The sequence below is a fragment of the Heterocephalus glaber genome, unplaced genomic scaffold (genome assembly GCF_053883595.1).
Source record: "Heterocephalus glaber isolate CG9 unplaced genomic scaffold, H.glaber_assembly_v1.0 deba00001724, whole genome shotgun sequence".
NCBI lineage: Eukaryota > Metazoa > Chordata > Mammalia > Rodentia > Bathyergidae > Heterocephalus > Heterocephalus glaber.
The window spans coordinates 6,689,791-6,714,859 of NW_028258435.1; the positions used below are offsets into that span (position 1 = coordinate 6,689,791).

General features: G+C 42.7%; 1 protein-coding gene across 1 annotated transcript in view; it reads left to right on the forward strand.

Annotated features, from left to right (window-relative positions):
• Nucleotides 1–25,069, forward strand: part of Dcdc2c (doublecortin domain containing 2C) — a 40,185-nt gene that overhangs the window by 9,771 nt on the left and 5,345 nt on the right. Inside the window, 4 exon segments of the mRNA XM_087199665.1 lie at nt 11,094–11,222; nt 14,029–14,166; nt 15,644–15,693; nt 22,917–23,033. Coding sequence (XP_087055791.1) covers nt 11,094–11,222; nt 14,029–14,166; nt 15,644–15,693; nt 22,917–23,033 — 434 coding nt within the window.

Consider the following 25,069-nt stretch of genomic DNA (forward strand, 5'->3'; position numbering starts at 1 on the left):
AGCATAATTTCTTTTAATTTTGGCTGTAAAAGGACTAAAAGTCTAATAATAATTTTTTAAAAACAATTTTGGCTAAAAAAACTTAAAACTCTTGTTGAACTCAAATATTATCTTTAGTTACACTTTTCTACTGGATGTATAAGACCGAGTTATGGTGAGACTTACATTAAATAAAATCAACCTCTTCTGTCTAACAAGGTCAATTGAGTCTCCTCAGGCACTGTCTTGGAACCATGCATAGAGCCTCTTAGCTCCTCTGTCAGTGTCAGCTGCCAGGATATGTCACAGCCTTGCTCGACTATGTTACTTTCTCTGAAAGCATGAGAGATTTTTTTCCTCCAGGTGACATTCCTTTGGCACACTTTTTGTTGGATCTTTACTGTTTTGGTGTTCAGCAACCTCCCTGCTCAGGAGGTTGGGTGACTCACCAAAGATGCAGGATCTTGGAGAAGGTTACCTCATGACCTGGATCTTTTTGTTGTTGTTGTTGACCTTGGAGGGCCAGGGCCAAAATATTGACTGCCTTCTTAGCCCAGATACCTCTTCAGTTTTGGTCTCTAAACTTTGATTGTTGAACACCCAGAAGAGAAGAGCAATAATATTAGCATTGTAAGAGGAGTAGTGAACTAACTCAACTATTATAATTTCACCTGGATATTAAGCATTTTAGAATAAAAATATAGTTGAAAGACTGTTATTATTGCCAATCATGGTTGTTCTTGGGTTGAATCTCTAAGTATCTATCTTTTCATAGGATGTCATCTAAGGAAAATAAATCAGCCTACAAGTGTGCTTATTATCATAGGTGGCTGGAGCATAAGAGAAGGGCAGATATCTGAATCAAAAGGTTATTACCATTAACAATATGTTGGAAGACCCATACAATTAGAGGCCATGAATACATTTTGTACACCAGAAAAGGACCAGTAATAAATATTGCAATTATATAAAACCTATGTTCTTCAATGTAGTTTGGTACCAAAAGTATCTTTCTAATAACACTCTTTTGTTTATGCCACAGAAATTAATCTTTTGAAGATGACCAATGTAGACATATCACAATAACATATTTAGAATTTAACCAATGTAAACATTTTATAATAACATATTTAGGGCTTGACCAATGTAAATATTTTATAATATACTTAAAATTTAAACTTCAATGATAACCAATGTAATCAATTTATAATAAGAAATTGAGACAATATTTGTTGTGGTGTGTCTTCCATAAGATTATGAAAATTACTAGGGGGTCCCTTTAGTGAATTAAGACCAGAATAATTATTTTCTGGGCGGCTGCTTCTTTATTCACCAAAGGGAGTACCCACGGTCTCTATGTACTTTGGCAAACAAACATATAAAAAATATATATATCTTTATTTTTATAACTGCTTATTATAATTTGTTTATTGCAAGTAGGCAACAATACACATCACTTTTGTAAAATAAATCTTGATGACACTTTGACCAGTTAGCAACCTGGGGGAAGAAGGGCATGCCTTGAACTTAATAAAATTTATCTGTAAGCCAATTTAATAATAGGTGAATATCTTTTAAGAACAAATTTTCAAAAGGTGAAAAGGAAAAGAGGAAAAAAAATTTGAGCTCAGCTGTACAAATGGACAAACAGACAACAGACAAGCATATAAGAGAATTTATAAAACTAGAGTGCACTCAAATATATTTGGCCAAATTGAATTATAATATCCCTTTCATGTTTTTTAGGTTTATAATTGTATATAAGACTGGTCAAAAACTTTTGTAGTCAATTAATAGAGATCTCTTGAGATTAGAATCAGAAGGAATGCAAGCGCTTTTATACCTGTACATGTAAAAAGAACATTTTTAAGTTACCACCCCCCTTTTTTTAACCATAAATCTATATTTATTCTTCCTCTGGGGGCATCATCTCAGTCCTGGACCCCAAGTGGATTTGTTGGTCGTCTCTGGTGAGGTGGGTCCCTCAGGTGCAGCTGGCTCATCACTCTCAGCTGGGGTGCTATCACCCATTCTCCGAGATGTTGGTGGTTCCACCAGTGTGACCCACGGTCTCACATTCCAGGAGGGCAGCCACAAGGTTTCATCATTATCTGTTAGGACACAGGCAAAACCTCTCCCCTTCTCCCCACTTATTAAGGCAGTGGGGCCATTCCGCTTACCTGTTTCGACATCTTTCCAAAGGACTTGTGGTTTCTGAATCTTAGCCGTGGCATCTGTATGCCAATGGAGCATAGCAGGCGGTTGGGTGAAGCCTGCTACAGGATTTAAAAAATTAAGTACAAAAACAGCTAGATCTAAACAAGCTTGTGGGGGGAGCTGATTCTCTTTTGATTGTTTAAACAATTAATGTTTGAGGGTGGCATGGCCTCTTTCTACTATGGCTTGTCCTTGTGTATTATATGGGATACCAGTACTATGCTTAACATGCTAAATAAGAAAGAATTTTTGGATAAATTTATTAACATACGATGGACCATTGTCAGTTTTAATATTTTTGGGCACTCCCATGGCAGCAAAGGCAGACAAGCAGTGTGGTTGAACATGGTGCCCTTTCTCACCAGAGTGACATGTGGCATGTATCATGTGTGAAAATGTATTTATAGAGAAATGTACAAATCAAGACTTTCCAAAAGAGGGGACATGGATCACATCCATCTGCTGAATCATATTAGTGGCTAGACCTCAAGGGTTAGTTCCCTCAGGGGGAATGGGCCATAGCATCTGCTGGCAACTAGGACAAGCCATAACTATCTGTTGTGCCTGAGCTCGAGATAACTAAAAATCATGTTGTAGTGCCTTGGAGTTCTGATGGAAATAGCAATGTAATTCTTTAGCCTGATCAAAAACAGCAAGGAATCCTATAAGCTGATCTGCTTATGCATTGCCATAGGAAAGTGGTCCAGGAAGATTGGTATGTGATCGAATATGTCCTATATAAAAGGGAGCAGTTCTTTGACGTATGGCCTTTTGTAATCTTAAAAACAAGTTCAATAATTTAGATTCTAAGGTAGAGCGGACCATAGCTCCTTCCAGTCTTTGAGTCAAACAAACTGCATAAAAGGAATCACTCAAAATATTAAGAGGTTGGGAGGGGAAGTTTTCGATCACAAATAAAATGGCTAGCAACTCTGACCTCTGAGCAGAGAGACCAGGTGTAGGCAACACATAGCTAAAGGGAAAGCTCCAAATTCCTGCTTGGCCCTTAGAGAAGCTGGTGGTGAAATAGGTTGAGGCACCTTGCAATGGCTGAAATTGAGTAACCTTGGGAAAATAAACTCATGTTGTGCAAAAAAAATGAAACAGAGGATCACCAGGGTAATGATTATCTGTCCAATGAAATCTACAAAGGCTACTTGCCAATATAAAGCAGTTTGTAGCAGTGTCTGCATTTGAGCCTTATTAATTGGGATAATGATGAAATGAGGGTCAGCACCAAATAATTGTTGGGTACGATTATGTCCCAAGAAAACTATTTTTGCAATTTGCTCTAGATATAATTGTAGTGATTTCACTAACTGGTTAGATAAAAACCACCATTCCAGATTCCACAGCTCCCAGGGCAAAGGACATGAGCCAATCCCAGCACCCAGGAGGAGGTTCCCAGGCTGCCATTCTACTACTCCCAGGGCAGAGGAGGTGAGCCAATCTCAGTGCTCAGGAGGAGGCTCCCCGGCTGCCATTCCACCACTCTGAGGGCAGAGTAGGTGAGCCGTGAGGGTGCCAGCAGAACCTCCCCCCCCCGCCCCCTGTGGAAATGAGAAGACATGTAAACAAGCCTCAAAAACAGACTTCCAGATCACTTACAGCAACCCCAAAGGGAAATGAGATGGAACACTCTGATACTCAACCACCTGGACTCTGAACTGGCAACAAAAGAGGATCTGGAAAAAATGAAATCAGAAATAATTTCTCACATAACAGCAGAGCTTGTGCCCATGGTGCAAGACATGATTAATAAATCTAGAGAGGATACAGATAAAAAAACAGAGGAGCTGAGGAACATGATGGAATCCCAACATAGGAAACAAATGGAATCCATCAAACAGATGCAAACAGATTTCCAGGAGATTAAAAACTCCATTGAAAGTCTACACAGCAGAAAGAACCAATGTGAGGACAGAATTTCAGATACAGAAGATAAGATTGCAATTAGTGACCATTAAAGGAAAAGAAAAATTGCTTTAAAATTGTAAGGGACCATGAGAAATCAATTCAGCAGCTGCTGGACGATGCAAAGAAGAATAACATAAGACTGATTGGAGTCAGTGAAGAAACAGGAGAGAGTGCAGATGACACAAAAAAACTGTTCACAGAAGTGATGGCAGAAAACTTCCCAAGCAGGGGAAAAGAACTTCACATACAGATAAGTGAGGCATATAAGGACTCCAGCTAGCCTTGATCAAAAAAAATCTATACATAGGCATATAATGGTTAGGATTCCAGAAATCCAACAGAAGAACAAAATTCTACAAGCAGTGAGAGAAAAGAAACAAATTACATACAAAGGAAAGCCCATCAGAATCACAGCAGACTTCTCAATGCAAACCCTCAAGGCAAGAAGAGCTTGGAGTGATGTGTTCCAAGGCCTAAAGGAAAACAGCCTCCAACCCAGATTGGTGTACCCTGTGAAACTATCTTTCAAAATGGATGGAGAAATAAGATACTTTCATGACAAAGAGCACCCTAGGAACTTCATGAATACCAAACCAGCACTCCAAAAAATTTTAGACAATTTAGGAAAAGACAATGAGGATCACAACCCCAGGAAACCCAGCAGAATGAATCCATTGGTCAAGACAAATTAAATGCAAAGGGAGAGAATCCAACAAAAAGAAAAAGTCATGACAAGGCTTTTAAAACTTTTAACTTCATCTTCCTAATGAGTGTATAATTCAGTCTTGATATTGTACTGATTAGTATTTTTCTGATTCTAGTGTTGCACACCTTTCCTTGTGCTATACTGGCTATTTATCATCTTGTATCTACTTTTTAATTGGGTTGTCTATTAATGAGCTATAAGAGTTCTTTACATGTTCTGGTCATAGGTTATATGCATTGTAAATATGGTGTGTTTAAGGACTACTTTTCATTTTAATGATGTCATTTAAAGTTCTAAATTTTGATGGAATCTCATTTATCAGGTTTTTTTTTATACATCATGTTTTGTATCCTAGGAAGTTCTTGCCTACCCTAAATTCATAAACATTTTCCCTTATAATTTCTTCTTAAAGTTTTATACTTTTAGGCTTTCATATTTAGGTCCATAGATCCTTTCAAGTTATTTTTATGTATGGAAATAAAGGGTTGAGGTTAATTTTTTATATATGGATACCAGGTGTTCTAGTGCCATTTGCTGAAAACACTGTCTTTTCCTCTGCTCTTGAACTGAGTTTATATTCTATAAAATGTTAATGTTAAATAATCTTTCAAAACTCAGTGGACCGTATATGTGTGGTTCTATTTCTAGATTCTCTGTTTTATTCAAATGATCTATATGTCTTTCCTTACACCAACACTGCCTTGATTACTGTAGCTTTAGAGGAAGTCTTAAAATTAGGTACTAAATGTCTTTCAACACTGTTTTTTTTTCTTTTTCTTTTTACTTTTCTAGGTCCTTTGTACTCCTACATAACTTTTAAATTTCAATATCCAATTCTTCATTTACAGCAAGTATACATAGACCTGAATTTTTATATATACCTTGTGTTTTCTAATCCTGCTAAATTCAAATACAAGTTCTAGGGGCTCCTAGAGATTTCTTAGTATTTTCTCTATAAATGATCATTTCATCCACATATAAAGATTTTGCCTCTACCTTGCCAATCCTATCCTAATTGTGTCATTTTATTGCCAGACTATTTTGGTTTGGGCCTATGTTTCAAAGTTTATTGGACAGATAAAGAGTAAGCCTATCTGTCCTTGTTCCCCACCTTAAGGAGAAAGCATTGTATCTTCTCCATTCATATAAGCATTTTCACTGGAAGTATGGAGTACATGTCTTTGATCTGTTGAGAAGGTTCTGTTCTACTTCTAGTCTCCTGATAGCCTTTACCATGAACAGCTGTAGATTTTACTCCAATACTTTTTCTCCAACTAGTGACAGAATCATAGGGCTTTTTCCTTTCCTCTGTTAAAATGATGACTTTTGGGGGTGGATCTTCCAATGTTGAAACAACACTTCCATCCCTATAATAAAACCACTTTCTACATACTGCCAGATCTGACTTCTAATAGTTTGTTTTGTTAAACAAATTTCTATCTATGTTCATACTTTTATCTTCTATTATCTTTATCCAGTTTTAGGATTAGCACAATGTTGATTTGCTAAAATGAGGGGAGAAGTGTTCCTTTTTTCTGCTTTAAATGTTTGATATAATTTATCAATTAAAATGTATATGAGCCTGCTGTTGTCATATAGGTAGGTTTTCAAGCTAGGAATATACTTTCTTTAATAGGTGTTATTCAAATTTTGTATTTCCTCCAGAGTTAGTTTCATTAATTTGTCTTCCAAGGTACTTCTTAGAAGTTGTCAAATTTATTTCAAAAAAGATTTTTTTAGTATGCTTTCTATATCCTTTTAAATTCTGTAAAGTGTGTGGTAATGTCTCTTAGATCTTGATACTGTAATTTAAAAAATGTATAATTGATATTGTGTAATAGGAAGAAAGGTCTAAAGGAGCAGGGGAAGTGGGAGGGGTAGAGGAAAGGAAGGAAGGGAAAAGAAAAACTATGAGAAAAGAAAAAAAATGGAAACAAAGTCTTTGCAAATAGGGAAGGGTGGAAGGGGTGAAGGGAGGGCAGGGGAAAGGGAAAAAAATGAGAACCAAGATACTCATGTAAAGGTACAAGATCCCAATGATGAATGTAGGTGTATTTTATACCTAAATTGTACCAATAAACTTAATGGGGGGTGGGGTGGGGAAAGACAAACACAGGAAAGGAAAATAGGAAAAATTACTATAAAAACAACTTCCATGGGAAAGACCTGTTTCTCATACCATTGCCCTATTATACCCGTAGGTGAATGGAGGTTGTTAAGGACAAACAAATGAACCAGATAGTTAGAGTTTATATGAAAAACCTGATGGTTATGTATGCCTTGTTCTATTAATTGTAGCTCCTTTTATGTCTCTGGAGCACAAAATTAATTTTTGAGAGGAATTAAAATCAGAATCTCCCTGTAATATTTCATACAAATTCTGTAATTGAAAAGTTGCTATCCCTGTTTTAGGCCTAATCCAATTAATATCACCTAATAATTTTTGAAAATCACTTAGCATTTTTAATTTGTCTGTCCTAAATTGTATCTTTTGTGGCTTAACTGATCGTTATTCTAACAGAGTACTCAGGTAAGTATAAGGCTCAAATTGTTGAACCTTTTTGGGTGCCATGCTCAATCCAAAATGCACTAAATCCTTTGCAATAGCAAAGGGCTGTAAAAGTAGCTGTTGTATATTCTCAGAGATTAATATGTCATCCATATAATGTGTTAAATACACAGTAGGAAATAATTTACGAGTAGCTCGAAGAGCCTGTGCTACAAAAAGCTGACACAATGTGGGGCTGTTAGCCATTCCTTGAGGCAACAAAGTCCACTGAAAGTGCTTCATGGGTTCTTTAAGATTTGTACTAGGTACCGAAAAGGCAAATCGAGGTCGGTCACTTGGCCACAAAGGAATGTTGAAGAAGCAGTCTTTTAAATCTGTAATTATAAGCGGCCACTTCTGGGGGATTGCCACTGGGTTTGGTAAGCCAGGTTGCAGTGCCCCCATTGGAATGTGGCTTGCATTAACTGCACGTTAAGTCCTGAAGCAAATGCCATTTGCCTGACCTTTTAGGAATAACAAAGATAGGTGTGTTCCAAGGGCTCACAGATGGTTCTAAATGCCCCTTGTTAAGTTGTTCTAATATGAGTTGCTCTAGAAGGGTTAGTTTCTCCTGTGGTAGGGGCCATTGATTAACCCACATGGGATCATTTGATTTCTATTATAAAGGCAAGGCTGCCTTGGGCAGAGAAACTTCTTCAGTAACCCCAACTAAAAATTTTGATCATATCCAATTCCAAAGCCATTATTTTTGTGTTTCTGTTCTATAGGCTGTGTTGTTCCCTGAAGCTGCTTGCCTAATACTTTTCCCGGTTCATTTCCCAGTTTAGACATCATCTGTTGGCCCGGTGAAGTTTCAGGGGGCAAAGTAGTCACTATGACTCTCCATTCTTCCAATAAATCTCTGCCCCCAAAATTTACAGGTATGGGAGCTATGTAAGGACAAATATGTCCCAATTGACCATCAGGCTCTTCCTAAGGCAGAGGAATGGAGCTTTACAAAATTTGTTGGGGGGGCACCAAGGCCTACCAGAGATGTTTTCGTTGTTTTTTTCCCCCAAGATGATGGCCAAAAACATGCGCCAATCATGGACCCGTCTGAGCCCATGTCTATCAGTCCTGTAAAGAATTTGCCATTCAATTTAATTTTGCACATGGGGCAGTTTTTGGAAATCTCTTGGGTGAAATAAATCTCTTCTTTTTTTGGTATATCCTTTTATTGGTACATTTTAGGTGTACAATATAAGGCTTTTAGATCTTTGTTTTTATATGTGATTGCCTGAGAAATATCTTTGTCTATAATTTTCTGGGGTGGGTCTCATAGTACAGGACCACTGGCTTAGCATTATTGATTGCTTACACTGCATTGATCTCTACTGCCAAAGGCCCTTCAGGAAGACTACTAGTTTTTAACTATAAAGGGTGATTAAAATATATGGTGAAGTGAATAAATTCAAAAAATTATTACAGTAAAAGACACGTTGTTAGGGCTGGGGATTTAGCTCCGTGATTCCAGTGCCTGCCTCGAAAGCTCAAGGACCAGAGTTCGATCCCCGGTACCCCCCCCCCAAAAAAAAAGACACATTGTTATCAATCACCCTCAAAATCTAACCCCTGGCTTTGAACACAAAGCCCACACATCCCATTGTCCTGCCACTTCCTGCAGCAGCTCTGCAGTCCCCTTTACTGAGGGTCTTTAGCTTCGCTCTCCTGCCTGCCTTGATGTCCTGAATGGATTCAAAATGTTTCCCTTTCATGGTCATTTTGACTCTGGGGAAGAGCCAGAAGTTACACAGTGCCAGATCAGGTGACTAAGGTGGATGAGGACACAGCATTGTGTCTTTATGAGCTGTCTTTTTTTGTATGGCGCTCAGCAGCAGCATTCACTGTATATTTTATCACACCTCGTAAAGACCCTCAGGAAAGAGGACTCCAGAGCTGCTGTGGAAAGTGGCAAGAATGATGGAATAAAATGTGTTTGAAGTGAGAGGGAGGATTTTGAGGAGGATTAATGGTGTCTGTAATAAATCTTTAAAAATTTAAGCATTCACCTTAGTTTTTGATTGCCCCTTGTGCATTATAGGTGTATGAGTGTGCTTCTTTCTTAACAGCAAGATGATGTTTGTTAAAAATCTTAAATATTTAGGCAAAGATGATTTTATTTAAATATTTATTACTATCCATAATCTATAGAAAGGCTTTTTTTTTGGTACCAGGGATCGAACTCCGGACCTTGCGCTTTCGAGGCAGGCACTGGAACCATGGAGCTAAATCCCCGGCCCCTGTAGAAAGACTTTTGACACAAACCAATTAGGGAGACCAATTGTTGAAAACATTGCAGCAATTCCTTATTGTGGTAGTGGCCACACGCTGAGGAATTGTCCATCCATAAGCTACATAACACATTTCTACCTGTGGTTAATTTCAGGTAGTGTTTTCAGTATTTTTTTTTTTTTTTTGGTACTGGGGATCAAACTCAGGACCTTGTGCTTTCGAGGCAGGGGGCAGCACCACTGAGCTAAATCCCCAGCCCCTAGTGTTTTCAGTATGGAAGAAGTGGGACTGTGGGTTGACCAGAAGTTCCTTTTGGTACAAGGCTTTAGCAGAAAAACATAAGATTCTTTTTACTGTGACAGACGCATCAAATTAAAATTTATATTCACTCTGAAAAAAGACTGATGTTTATCAGACTTGAAGGAAAAGAACCCTAATAAAACCATAGCAATAGTAAATAATAACGGAATCAAAAGCCAGAATTGTAACGTTGAGCTTATGTAATGTTGAAGGGTGTCAGTGATATCATGCATTACTTTTAGGCTTAGGGAAATCAGCCTTGTATGTTACCTTAATTTAGTTCAAGTGACAAGAGTTTAAAATGTTTGCCAAATGGCCAGGGTTAATGTGGCTCAGTCTCTTTAACATTTTGTATCAGGTTATGAAAATCTCCCGAGCACCTCTTTGGCTTATGACAAGTAGAAATGATCTGCTGCCTGCCTTGAAAGTGCAAGGTCCCGAGTTTGATCTCTGGTTCCAAAAAAGAAAAAAAACAAAAAACAAAAAAACTCCAGAAGTAGAAATGATAAAATTTCTGCCTGTCCCAGTATCACAAGGAAGCTGCCTTAGGACAACAAGAGAAGAACCGATTTTAAAAATTATCTTTACAAAGGATTTACTATGGTACCTCAGTTCACGAATTTACTTATTTCCACAATTCTGGCTGCAAAACAGATTGGATGAGAATGGAAACATATTTCCCCATAAGGTCAACATTAAATCTAACCATTGCATTTGATTGAATTCTCATCCAATTCAGTTTGTGACCAGAATTTTGGAAAGAATTAAGTTCATGAGCTGAGGTGCCACTGTGTTTCCTGTGTGAGTCTGCCTTGGCTCCATGGGAAGGGAAGCACGGCTGCTTTTCTCAAGGTATAATTTCCCTGTTTGTTCTTCAGATGACACAATTATCTTCCACTTTACCCATCGTTGTAGTTGAAGGCATATTTTGAAGGAAGTAGTGTTCTGTTTATCTGGGTACTTTAGGCTATATAAAAAGCATCTTCCCAGCATCTCCATTATATCAGCATACTTGTGGACATGCTGCCACCTGGCTGGGACCCTTTGCAAGGCCTGGCTGTATTATTGGGGGCTGTTCAGTGCATCACAATGTTTTTGAGGTTCTATAACAGTAGATCCATTTTCTATGAGTTTTCAGTATTTTCCGCTCCCATTTATGGGTACTAATGAATGCTTTGCTTTTTATTCTTACAGTGTTTTTACAAATGGAAAATTATTTAGGCCACTTATAAAAATTATCATACCCCAATTCAGCCTGTCAGATTGGAGTAGTGTGCTGGCCACGATCGGAGAAAAAGTCTTCCCTCTTGGAGGAGTGAGGAAGTAAGGAGACTCCCCTTCTTGGGTAGTTTTTAAATGTTTTTATGAGCATTTCCTTCCTGGACCATCTATTGTAAACTCTGATTGTAATAGTGCCAGCTGAGTCCAGAACTTTCCTGTCTATCCAAAGCAGGGTGGGATGAACCCCCAGAACCTGTGGCCCCCCAGATCCTCTGTCCCCCCAGTGATCCAGTGGGGTACCTTGGATGGAGGCTGGGTGGGATAGAACAGGGGTCTTTGGAAAGGGAGGGACTGAGCCTCCCGCCCAGGGAAGGGAGCATGCAGGGTGAGGATATCCACCAAACATGGATACAAAATAGTTTATTTAAAAATGTTCTTCACAAGGGCAGGAGGAACTGCTGGGGGTTTCTGCTGGACTGGCATGGACCTGTCCTGCCTCTGCACTCTGACCCTGGGTCAGAGGACAAGCTCAGTATCCCCACCCAGTGGAAGGGGCCAGCCTTTAAAGCAGAAAATATTTTTTCAGTCTTTTACCATCTGTGATGGGTAAGCTTAATTGTGTCATCTTGATTGGCTTGGGAGCCATCTGGAGGAATAGTAATGTGTACTTCTGGGTGTGTCTCGGTGATGGGTTTGTACCTGGACCCTGCCCCTTCCTCTCTGGTGCTGTTCCACTGCTTTGCTTTCTGCCCACCATGAACTGAGCAGTCTTGCTCCCCTGTGCCCTTCCACCATGATGCCTTGGAGCAGCTTACCATGTACTGAATCCCCTGAAACCATGAGGCTAGATAAACCCAATGGATTCTTGTCATCTGGGTGTTGCCACTTCTCATTCTTGTTGCTGAACTTTTCCTTATAGATCCCATTTCTTTGTCCCTGTTTCCCTCTAGGGGAGTTACCAGGTTTTATCTTCCAAATTGTAATTTATTCTTTCCCTATGTCTATGCCAAAATCCATCTCATTAATGTGCTGTTTCTGCTATTCTAGTTTTTGGTTTTTTTCTTAATTTTTACTAATATGCTTTTGTAGTGCCTAATGATTCTATTCATCATGGGGAATTGGTATATGCACATAACACATCTTAATTCTTTTCACTTCCCCTCCTCTCTCCTTTTCCTCCTCCCCTCTATCTCTCTTTTTTTTTTGGTACTGGGGATCGAACTTGGGTCCTTGCGCTTGCACAGCAGGCGGCAAAACCACTGAGCTAAATCCCTGGCCCCTCCCCTCTGTCTCTTGATCTTCTTCCCATTTGCAGAATCTGCTCTACTAGTTTCAAATCAGTCTCTCTGTTTTCCATTTCATGGTTTCCTGTTATTTCATGTTGGCAATGTCTCCTTTTGTTTGTAACATTTTCACAGTGACGTGAGTTCTCTCTCACTCTGCCCGAGCCCCGGAGCTTCAGGTGACCCCCTCCTTACACTGCGGGAGCCGTGTAATGTCCTTCGCCATGCACCTTCTCACGGCCCTGGTTTGCTCCTGGGACACTTGCTCCAGCTGTCTGAGTCCCCAAATGTCCCAGGGCTGTGAAGGGGAGAGAAGAACAGGACCCCAAGCACTGTGTTCCAGTGGAATCCTCTGTCAAGTGTCATGGCCAGTGCCGGGGGCTTCTCGTGGCTGTCCCTTCATGGGGCCATCTCAGGTAGTGGCTCTCAGAGGGCCCAGGAGCACCTGCATCTGTGGCACTGCAATGTGTGAGGCATAACATGCTCATCCCTGTCCTGGAATTGGGGTCAGAAGTAGCTGCAGTGGGCCTGCCGTCTGGGTTTCCCCAGACTCCACACCATCTGGGGACCCCTGGGGACACCTTGGGGCATCTTCACCTGTGGCACTTGTTCCACGTGTCCTGCATCCATTCTCCACCCTGGACTCACTGCCCCCATTCATGACCTCATGTCTCACCCTCGCCCCGCTCTGAGTCCTGCTCTCTCTTCCTTTGTCATGCCACCCCCAGTGGACTGTTGCCAGGATATAGCTCCTCCTACCACTCCAATCTTCCAGAGAGCAGCCTGTCCCTGCAGTGCCTGTCCCCTGCAACCTGCCCTTGTCCCGCACATCCTCCTGCTCTGGCTGCATTTACCCCGTGATGGGCAGACCCCTGTGTTCTGCTGTTTTGCGGTGGCCCCTCCTGCAGCCTTGGATGCCTTCATCCCCTCTTTACATGGTGAAATCCCAGCCATGTGCCGCCCTTTCCACAGATCGTCTCACCTTGTGAAGCCATTGCATCTTGGAACCTGTGCTCACTTTCCTTTACTAGGAAATACCTGAGACAATCAACTCAAGAAGTTGCCCAGGCTGGGCTGGAATTGTGATCCTCCTGACTCAGCCTCCCAGAGTACAGGTTTTTAAAATTATGCACAAGGGTTTGAAAGCTTTTCCAGAACATGTGAAGCTCTTGGTTGGTATACAATTATTATTATTATTTTTTGGTACCGGGGCTTGAACTCAGGACTTCTCACTTGCGAGGCAGGTGGCAGCACCACTGAGCTAAATCCCCGGCCCGGTATTCAATTAAATTTAACTAACAGTATAAGCCAACTTGCATTCACTTTAGCTGGTAATAAAAGAAAAAAAAATTAAAAAGGGCTGGGGATGTAGCTCATTATGAAGACCTTGGGTCCAATCCCCAGTGCTGCAGAGAAACAAAACAAAACCAGAACCTAAAAGTGGAAAGTGTACGTATCCAGGAAGAGCTGCTGTCGCAGGGTTTGAGTGCCTACCCGGGTCCCACTTGGTGGCGAGTAGGTGTTTCTCTGTAGTTCCCACACTCATGGTGTCACAGACAACAAACATACTCGCCCCTATGCTCCTGGTCCTAACGTGTATCTTGCTTTTCTTCCCACCTTTGCAGGTTATTTACTATGAATGGACATCTTTTGGATAACTCTAAGGATTTGCAGGACAATCATTTCTATGTTGCCGTAGGGCTGGAAACCTTCAAACACTTCCCTTATTGAAGGTCCCCAAGAGTACCCAGTGAGGTCCGACAGCGAGTATGTTTTATACCATCCCTTCCTGGGTTTTGGTGAACTTTGCCCTTTTCTCCCCTGTACCTACCTCTTAATAATATGTCCAGTTCAAAAATACCTATTGGTTATTTTGCTGTAGTGAAATGGTGATGCTCTAATCATGTATAATTCCATTTTGGATTTTAAAGATTAGGCCCAGATGAACCACCCTGCTTTGATAGAGTCCCAAGGAGGGTCCCTTCTCATGGTGACCCTGCTGCCTTTTCTTTGGGACCTGGGAGTCCTAGAGATCAAGAGTGGAAATGTGGGAAATAGCCCCAGAGCTGGTCCCAGAACTGAGTGGAACTGGTCCACATAGCACACAGAGCCCAGGACTCTGTCTCCTTACCTGGATTCGCTTTTCTTTACCTGAAGAAATACAGGTTTGTGCCGGGCATCAGGCTCCTGGTGGGGGAAAGCTGTGATTCTCAGTGGTACCAGGGCATGACCAGTGGGTGTGTCTGTGGGCACAGAGTGGGGAACAGAAGAATGGGGATGATGTTGGTGGGGGACCTCATTTCACTACTCGGAGAACGGCATCACGGTCCTTTCTCTGTGCCCTCCAATTCTGCTGCCTGGAAAGAAAGCACTTTAATGTGGGGGAGGTTTAGCATTCCTTTGTAGAACTCTGCCAGAACAATGCCTTGTGGGTTCACTCTGAGGCAAGAAAGCCTCACACCTGGGCTCTGCATGGCCTCCCTGATGCCTATAAGACCTCTGGTTCTCTGGTCTTCAGAGAACTACTCCCAGCTATCTGTCCTTGGGAGGTCAAGGGAGGGGTCATCTGGCTAATATTCCAAGAGGGAACTGCATGCGCCACTTCTTTAAAGAAATCTCATGAAGCTCACTGTGATGGTGCAAGCCTGTAATCCCAACACTCTGGGAGGCTAAGGCAGGAAGATTGCAAGTTGTCGCCCAGCCTGGGCAATTTAGTGACTTAGCAAAGCACTGTTTCAAAATAAAAAATAAAAAGGGGCTGGTGATATAGCACAGGGACTCTGAGCGTAGCCGGAGGGGACCGTTCAGGTTGTATGGATTTCAATCTCGCCTCTGCCTGTGGTTGGGTGTAGGACACAGAGTAGAACCTGCCTCTCACTGAGCCTCGGTTTCCTTGCCTGCTGCTTCACTCACTGGTTATGGGGCGAGCTGCTCAAAGAAACATGTTTGTGAAAGTGTCAGAGATTTTAAGAATGTTAGGCAACCCCCATTCTGTAGAAACCTTAGGGCAGAAGTCACCTGTAAGCCTACTGCCCGCATACACAAGAAACGGCTTTTGGAGGTCTCGGGAAGGAAGCAGAGCTGACTCCCTGGGCCCTGCCTGCTCCTGAGCTGGGACCCCATCCTCTGAGGCTGGCAGGCCCTCTCCAGGCCTGTCCCCCGAACTGTAGGGGTACAGCCTACAGCTGAAGATGGTCTGGATGGGCTGAGCTTCTGCATCCAGGCTGTTTTATTTTTCAGAAGGTATGCAGACTTGGAAAAGTGTCCACAGAGAAAGAAAAAAGTAAGTAGTTTTTTTTTTTCTCTTTTGGTACCAGGGATCAAACTCAGGACCTCACACTTGCAAGGCAGGCGGCGGCAGCACTGAGCTAAATCCCTGGCCCATTAAGTAGCTTTTTGAAGAAGAGGTGACCACAGTGGCTGAGTGTGGTGTCTCCCGAGGGTGCGTTGCATGCTGATGGCCCCGAATTGTAGACTGAGGTTCCTGGGCACATTGCCAGGCTTGGAGAGGGGGCAGATGCACTCCATGAATGAGGAAGAGGGGGTTTGGTTCATACGTGCAGCTCAGGGTCTACAGCCAGGAGGCACACGAGGAACCTGTGATACAATACAGGGAAAGAGGTGTGAAGGTGAAAACAGAACCAAAGTCGTATGAGACAGGTAGGGGGAAACAGAGGCACTTTGGGAAGGCTGAGTGTGGCCTCCTGTGGGGCTGAGGCACTGAGGTGAGAAGCAGCTTGCTCTGTGTGTGTGAATGTGTGTGCACATGCATGTGCATGTGTGTATCGACACACAATTTGCTGTTGTAGCATATGCATGTGAAAGAAGGAAGTACCAGGAGACAGGATTAAAGAGGAAGTGAAAGTCTGACTGGAGGGCCCTACTGTCCTTGTGATGGGTTTGTACAACTCTCACACTCACCACGACCATCTGTGCCCCGGCTTGGCTCATGGAGCTGACTTCCTTCCAAAGCACGTCTTCTGAGCACCTTTTGATAAATTTTATTAGTGATTTCTACATGGCAGCCTGTTAAGTGAGATTGCCCATAACGTTTCTTTCTTATGTCGTCCCTGGCTGGCTTTTGTTTTTGAACAAGAGATTTTGCTGAATCAACTGTTACTTATGTAGCTTCCTGAGTGGAAGTTGATTTATGGAATTTTCTTTCACCCAGGAAGGTCTCAGCAGTCTTTGTTGAATGGATGAAGGATGAGCACTGGAGTGGGAAAACGACAGGTCTTCTGTGTACCCCACCTAGCTAGCCGGAGTCTTAACAGTTTTCCTCTGCAGCTTTGGCCAGGGCTGCTGCCGATGGCCTGGGGGAGTTGGTGGCACTGAAGTCTGAGTGGTGACTGTCACTTACCACGGTGATGCAGCCTTCCAAATCCCATCTTCAGTGGCTGTGGAAACCTCAGGACACTGTGACCCGCTAGTGTAGGGTTGTCTTTGCATCCTTTCCATAATCTCCATTTCATTACGTTTCTTTGACTTTGGTTCTTCATAAATAGTGATGCAAGTTTTTCCTTTTGTTAGATGTTTATTCTGTCAGCTTAACATTTGAGCCATGAAAAAAAACATTTAGGCATGTTTGTTCTGATGCTGTCTATGTTCTCTTGTTCCTCTTCTTGAAATCTGTTGCTGGAGAATTAATCAGTTTTGGTAAAGATTTTTAAGAAGATTCCTAAATATTGGGATGATCACAAATCAGGGACAATCATAAATCATGGCATAAGTCGCAGTGCAAAAATGTGTTATTTTGGGAGCAGGGATTTAGCTCAGTGGTTCCAGTGCCTGCCTTGTAAGCTCAAGGTCCCGAGTTCGATCCCCAGTACCAAAGAAAAAAAAAAGTGTTATTTTATGAAGTCTACCATGAAAGTATTTTCCCAAGATAAACATAACAAGAACCCATAGCCAGAGCCCGGGATTTAGCTCAGTGGTTCTGCCACCTGCCTCACAAGTGCAAGGTCCCAAGTTTGATCCCAGGTACCAAAAAAAAAAAAAAGAACCCATAGCTGGATGGAAAGCACACTTTCTGGAAAATCAAAATTTCTTAACGAGAACAGAAGAGATTGGTTACCAAAGATTGATGTAAAATCTTTGCATTTATTGTAAAAATACTTTTCAAAGGTGCCTTGGATTATCTTTGTCCCTTGCACTTAGGTCTACTTGATGTGCTGATCTTAGGACTCACTGTTAACATTTTTCTGCCTCCTTTGAGCATGTTTCTGGAAATGAAAAATTTCCACTTGCAGGACTTCATCAAGACTGGAGTTATGATGAGACACTTTAGTAACATTATGATAAAGCAATTGATTTCTGCACTTGCTTTTCCTGGATCTTTCATTTCTAATCCATTAAACTTCCTTTTCTGCCATTTTCTGTATGAATTGCCTCAACATCTTTTTGGAAAGGGGAGGGAATTAAACATTAAGTTCTGGAAATCTGGAATGCTCTTTAGCAGGGATACCCTCCCTGGAATGCAAAGGGCTGCCCATGGGGGTGGTTAGAAAGAGAGGAGTCTCCAGGGGGGGATGTTTATATTTGTAGGGATCTGAATTTAAACAAGGGTGTGTAAAGGATGTTGTCCATTTGATAATTGCTATCACTGATGGAATAAAATGTTTGGGCTGAAAACAGAGCAGCATAGACAGAGTGAGGCCAGTCGTGAGTGACTGAGAACTTCCAGGCAAGATGACGGGGGTGGAGCTGTGGATTTAAGATTCTTCAATAGGCATTTTCTATGTTGGGTCATCTCCAAATTAAGGGTGCCTCTCGGGACTGTTAACTGCCAGCCATGTTGCAGTTCTAACATGGCATGGGTCAGTTGTCACTTGACAAGAGACTGCAGCTGCTCCTTTTACTGTCTCTCCAATCAAAACATGTGTGAGGTTGATTCTGTCTGTGTTAGGTTTAATTGCTCTGCAGAATGTCCTCAAAATGATCTTGCTGTGATTCAGAATTGATACACAGTTATTTTGTACACAGAAGGGCATAAAATCAGCCCAGACATGGATCTGATATTGGTGGAACATCCTTGTCTTTCATTCCATGGGTTCTTACAGAGGGACAGCCACCCTTTTTGTGGGACCTAAGGCAGGGGGCAGGCACACACAGGGGGAGCTGTCAGCTTCAGTGATCTATGCTTTGTAACAAGCATCCTGGACCGAGCAGCCCCAAATAACAAGTATTTGTATTTCCCTGCACTTTGGGGTTGGCTGGGCTGGTCCTGGTCTGGTTTTGCCTTGGTTCCAGCTGAGGGTTGTGGGTTGGGGTGTCTACCCAGCCTCACTGACACATACTGGTTGTTGGGCATCTTGGTTTCTCTTCATTGTGGCTTCCCATCTTCCAGCAGGGTGTCACAAGACGAGGGTGTGTCTCCTTCCTGAGAAAAGTGTAAGAGATGCGCCTTGCACACTCCAGTCCAGAAAGCACTGAAATGTGCAGTTGGCTGTCAGCAGCTTAGAAGGCATTCCAGATGATGGGAAACCTCCTCCGCACACCTTGCTTTGAGTCAGAAAAGCGATCAGAAGCCCGAGTCTGCACCAAACCTTGGGAGGCTCCAGGGACCTGTTTCCATCATTTTTTCCTTATCCTTTTTTTTTTTATTATTTTGTACAGGAGTTCTGTGATTGCAGTCTGGGTCAAAATGGTTCTAAATGGCTTTCAGGCAGCAGAAAACAGAACTTGTCCTCAGTAAAGAGGCACTGTGACATGGTTTAAATGGTAGTGTTCTTTCTTAGAGGTCCCTTATTATCCAAAGGATTCATGACATTTTGATCCAGTGAAACTAGAAGGAAAGTCATGGAGAATGACAGGACCAGGCCCCCTGTGACCGTGTGTGTGAGAAGCAGGGGACACAGGGTAACCAGGAAGAGGCAGGGCTGGTGTGGATCTATGTGAATGGGTGCGTGCGGCGAGATCAGCACGTTCATCAGTGAGAGAGAGCAGAGAGAAGGGGACATGAATGTCTTGAATAAAAGTGCTTCCGATGTCTAGTAGAATCCTTGTGACTACGCGGAGGAACTGCTTCCATGCCAGGGATGATCTTTGGGGATTCCTTAGAGCACAGTTCCTTAGTGCGCTTCTTGTGGATACAGTTAATGTCTGTAAAATCTTGTCCACTGTTCTGCCTTCTTTCTGTTTGCAGCCATCCCTGGAAGGCTTAGTGGTATAAGCACTAGTGGTGAGGACTCTGACTTCTCTGCTTGGATCCTGGCTGGCCTCAAAGGCCCGAGGGACTGTGGCCACCCACCTCTCCAGGCCTCAGTTATTAATGGGAGCTGATCTCCTGTCTCATCTCCTCATTTTCTTTTCCTAGACCCTGCAGCAGGCATCTTGCAAGGGCATGAAGTTCTCATTTATACTGTCACAGGTCCCCCTGCCGAGTGTTTACAACACAGAGCAGTGCTGTTTGTCTCTAAGATTCCCACTTTGGACAGAATAAAAGGTTTTATCTAAATGTAGTAGAAGAACCTTAAATAGCACTGTTAAAAATGTTCATTTACCAAGAAAATGACACACACAAAACCCCCCCAGAAGTACATTTTACTCATTGCACATCTATTTTAGCCACTTTTCTCATTGCTGAGGCAAAATACCTGACACCTACAAGTTAAAGGAGGAAAGGTTTATTTCAGCTAACAGTTTGCAGAGGTTTCAGTCCATAGTCAGCTGGCTCTAAGGCACAGTGGCATTGGAGAGGAGAAACAGTCCATGGCAGAGCAAGCAGGAAGGCAGCCAGGAGCAGCAGGAGGAGCAAGCCTGCTTTCCCTTTCTCCCTTATGTTGCATCTAAGCTTCAAGTCCATTGGTTGGTGCCACCCACACCTAGGGTGCGGCTTTCATTTTCTACACCCAGAACTATGCTAAAGCCATTTAGTTATTACACACCCTTAATTACAGTATCACACATCCTACATCCAGCTACCTCGGAAAAGCCCCACCTATGAGCATGTAGACTTTGTGGGGACATCTAGATATGAGCCATGACAACATCTGAAATACATTTTGGAGGCAGCCTCATTATTCAACTGGTTCTATTCAATTATTGCTTGGTGAAAGCAGTCAAGCACTGAAAAATACCTCTTCATGAGCCCATCAGTGTCTTACGGGGCCCAATTAACCCAAGATTTTTGTGCAATGAAAATAATTGAATGAAGCTATGCACTCTTATTTTGTTACATGAAATTCAGTTTGCAGCAACTGCATTTATTGTGATTTTAGTATCTATTATTTTCCAAAGATGTAAGGACACTTTAATAAATGTTTAAAGTTGTATTTATCTATTAAAACAAATATTTTATGGTGCAAGCCTCTAAAAAAATCAGCAAATAGTAGGCATTGTATTTATATCACATCAACAATAAGTATATTACTCCTCCTTCAGGCATAGAGCTGAGGAGGCCAGTTCTCTAAATCAGAGTTGTGTGTAGACACAGTAACAGGGACGTGCAGGCTGAGATAGAGGCCTGCCCTTTATCAGCAGGTGCAGCCTTTGAAGTTCAGTGTGAACTCAGTACTTTGGAATTAATTGACGTCTGCTGGCTAATGACATCTAGGCAGTCAGCAATGGAGGAAGCATAAGCAGCCTGAAGGTGCCATAGCCAGGTTCAAACACTACTCATTCCCACTTAGCTGACTGTTCAAAGCTGGCACTGTCAGCTGATGGGAGACCTTGACCCACTTCGGATGGACCCAGGACATGTGTGTGGGGACCTGTGCTCTACCCCAGGGTGGGCTGACACTGAGACAGGATGGGATTCAGTTGGCCAAACCAAGTGGCGCCTTCCCTGTCACCCCAGGGAGCTGCCCTTTTGCATGTGGGTGAAATAATCTTGTAAAATACCACTGAAGTATAGGTGGACTGATTGAAAGAGGCTCTGGAGAAAAATGATAGTTCCTAAAGCAGGAAAGAGAAATAAATCCAGTGTGCCTTGGGTTGATTTTCTGCAAACATTTGTAATAGGGAGAAAGACAAATGGCATGACAAGCAGGGGCCTGCGCCTCGTAATTAGGGCTCAAGTGCATTTCAGAGGGGCCTGAGCCGCAGGGGCAGGGAGAATGGGGGTGGGAAGCTCCTGGCACTGGAAGGCAGTGCCTTCTGTTTCCTGAGTGCATGTGGCTGTGACAGCAAGCAGATGACTGACTGTCCATGCATTTGTCCCAGCCCTGGGCAGGTTACGGTGCAGGCGGGGCTGGAGCCCAGGGAGAACACGCATGTGAGAGCCATTCATGGAGTGGTAGAGGTTTTGGTGGCTTTGTGGGTGGCACAGGCACCCCATTTTTAGCTTGCTCTGTGGCCAGGTAGGGGTGGTCACCTGTTTGTGTTGTGCGCTTGGTCTGTGTCCAGCTGCTCTCCTGCTCTGAGCTTGAGGGTGAGGCATCTGTCTTTGTCATTTCCCATGGGTGTTACTCCAGAGATAAGGGAAATGTGGCCTTCATCACAGAGGTCCAAGGCATGGCAAATGGGTCTCAACAACTGGAGTTCAGAGATGCCCAGGAGAATCAGCTAGATCTTTAGGATCCCAGGCCAAGCTTGCTCCAGATCCACAAGCACCATGGACCATTTTCTGTCTCTAAAACTGGCTCTACTGGGATCTCACTGCCTGTGCTTAGGAACACAGCTTCAGCTCACAGGAAAGCCTTCGTAGGTTGAATCATTTTGGTCTCTTGGATGATGAGATTGGAGGACTATTTTCACACTTTAATTTTCAGAAGGAAAAAAGAAAAAGAACAAACCCTGGTAGTTTGATTGTGTGCATGATGTTAAGGATACAAGGTAGATGTTTTCAGTTTGGAATCTCTTAAGTGACATAGACAGCACGAAAGAAATGTTTATTTCTATACTTTTACCTCAATCTACTTACAAATGCTTGAGTAAAGATTTTAAAAAAAGAAAAACTAAAAAAAAGACAAGTTTTAGTATAAAGATACCTGTAGTCAATAAGATGGAATTAAGACTGTGCTGGGAATTATTCCACCTCTACGCTGTGATTTGGTTGGGATTTTTTTTGTTCTCTACAGATTAAAAAAAAAAATCTGGGCTTCCCTTCATCATAGCCTTAAATAAAGCTGTCACATGGATGATTTTATACGAGGCTTATCACACTTGGTCTGGCAGGAGTGGTTGTTGAGCAGCGGTTTTGAATCAGGCTTTAAAGTGTGTCAGCAGAGGTCCCCAAAAAGCTCCGCTGCCATCCTCAGTGCCCTGCTGTCACCCCTGGTTCCTCAGATGGTGGCAGCAAGGCCATCTATGGGCTCATCCCCTAATGCGACCCCTGGTTGGAACGCCAATTGAGCTCTCCCCATGGAAGTATGGAGGGAGGGAACACAGGATTGTCCGCCTCTCTGCAGAAGCAAATGGAGTGGGCTGGCAGAGGCTGTGCCTGAGGTGAGGCTTCTAGGAGGTGCCTGGTCTCCTGCCATGGCCCCCAAAGGAGCTCGTGCCTTCCCTGATCCCCCCATGGGGATCTGCAGGACCTAAGGCACTTTCTGCTCTCAATTTGCATCTCAGGCAGAGTCCAAAGAATCTCCTAAGTGTGAGGACATTCCACCTGAAACAAAGGATTCGGTTTATTATGCCAAAGAAGGAAAGAAGAAAACACTGGTAGAACCTTTTGTCCCAAGTGGTGCAGGTAATGTGATGTTTCATCTTGCTGCCAAGAAAGCAAAACACTAACAGACTGGCAGTGTGTGTGTGCATGTGTGTGCAAGAATATTTCCTGACCTGTAACAATCTGATTTTTTTTTGCTTAAATTATTTTATTGGTACATTTTAGGTATACAATACGTTTACATCATGATTCTTATTTTTGCTCCATTACCTGTGCACCCTTCCCTATTTACATAGACTTTGTTTCCATTTTTTTCTTTTTTCATAATTTTTCCTTTCCCCTTCTCCTCCCACTTCCCCTCCCCCTTTTGACCTTTTCTTCCTATTTCAAATTATCAATTATTTGTTTTAATCCTTATTTACACTTTCAATTTCTTACACTAGAGAAACTATTTGGTATTTACACATGTGTGTTCTATTTATTTCACTTAAGAGTATCATCTCAATGTGCATCTATTTAGCTGTAAATGTCTCTAGTTTCTCATTCTTTATGGCTGAGTAGTACTCCATTTTATAAAAACCCCACATCTTCTTTATCCAGTTTCCAGTTGATGGGCAGTTGGGCTGTTTCCAAGCTTTAGCTATTACAAACTGTACCGCTATAAACATGAGTGCACATATATTACTGTGGTATGATTCGTTTAATTTTTGGGGGAAGATCCCCAGCAGGGGAATAGCTGTGTCAAATGGGACCTCTAGTCCTAGTTCTTTAAGGTATCTCCATACTCATTTCCACAGTGGTTGCACACCAGTCTGATTTTTAAAATAACATATTCAGCTTGTAGATCAGTGGTAAGTAGAGCTGGAAAAAACCCCACCAACTCTAGAGGCAATGAGTTTCCCCAGGTAAGGAGGCAAAGAGGGGTTGAAACTCAATTCCAGAGTCCACGGGCACGCCAGGGCTCTGTAAGGACCAGCAACCAGAAAATAGCAGTGTATCCTTTGAGGGAAACTTGGATATAAAAGCCACCTAGATTGTTCATGTGCATCTTTGGAGGATGGCTCTCCAGCCTTGATTTTAAAATGAAATAATTTTAAACATTCTGTGGACCAATCCTACATCTATTCTTTTCCTGAGCTCCTCCTGGGTCTTGAGCACTGGGCAAAGCCCTGTGCTTGTTCTCTTGTCTTCCCAACCTGCCCCTCAGCTCAGGACTCGGGGACTGGAGCAGGAGGAGGAGGGCCAGGTAGACAGGGCCAGGTGTGGCAGGGCCAGCATTGTAGAGCAGGAAGTCATGAGGGTCTGTGGTCAGACTTCCCATTTGGATGCCTGAGCTCGTCTGAGCCCATATTTATGTCTGTTTGAAGGCTGAAGTTGGCTGGGCCTCTTCTTTTTCTTCTCATCTTGTCTATTGCTTCTGATGAGGTTGAGGAGAAACTTTTCAAAGGCCTTGTAATTTCATAGTCATTAAATATATCCAGTTGTAGTCCTAAAGCGATTTCCAGCTGTAGATTATGATAAGTACCTCACACCACCCAGTTCTTCAATATATTTTTGCAGTTGTATTCCCTTACAGCCTGTGCTGGGGGTCTGCTGTCTGGTGGTTGCTTCGTATTTATTTATTTATTTATTTATTTATTTTTTGTGGTACCTGGGATCGAACTCAGGACCTTGTGCTTGCAAGGCAGGCGTGTAGCTGCTGAGCTAAATCCCCAGCTTCTTTGTATTTATTTCTAATCAGATTAGCTGGACACGGGTTTGTTAGTGTGCACTGTCTTTGACTGTGGCTTGGACCATCTGGCATGGTGGGTGGGCATTGACTTCCGAGGCCCCACCCCTCTATGGAGCCAGAGGCATAGACACTGCAGGAATGGAGGCCTGTTGAGCTCGGGCCACAAGGGAAGTGGAAAGAAAGGGGAAGCGGGTGGCAGAGACGGCACCGCGTAGAGCCGGGACCCTGGCAGGCTGCTGTCTGCTGGCATTGAAGCTAGAGATGCTGAGTTTTCTAACTTAAGTTTGGTTAGAGAATGAGCAGTGAGTGTCGTGGTGGTGCACACCTGTAATCCCAGTACTCGGGAGGCTGAGGCAGGAGGACCACTGTGAGTTCAAGGCCAGCC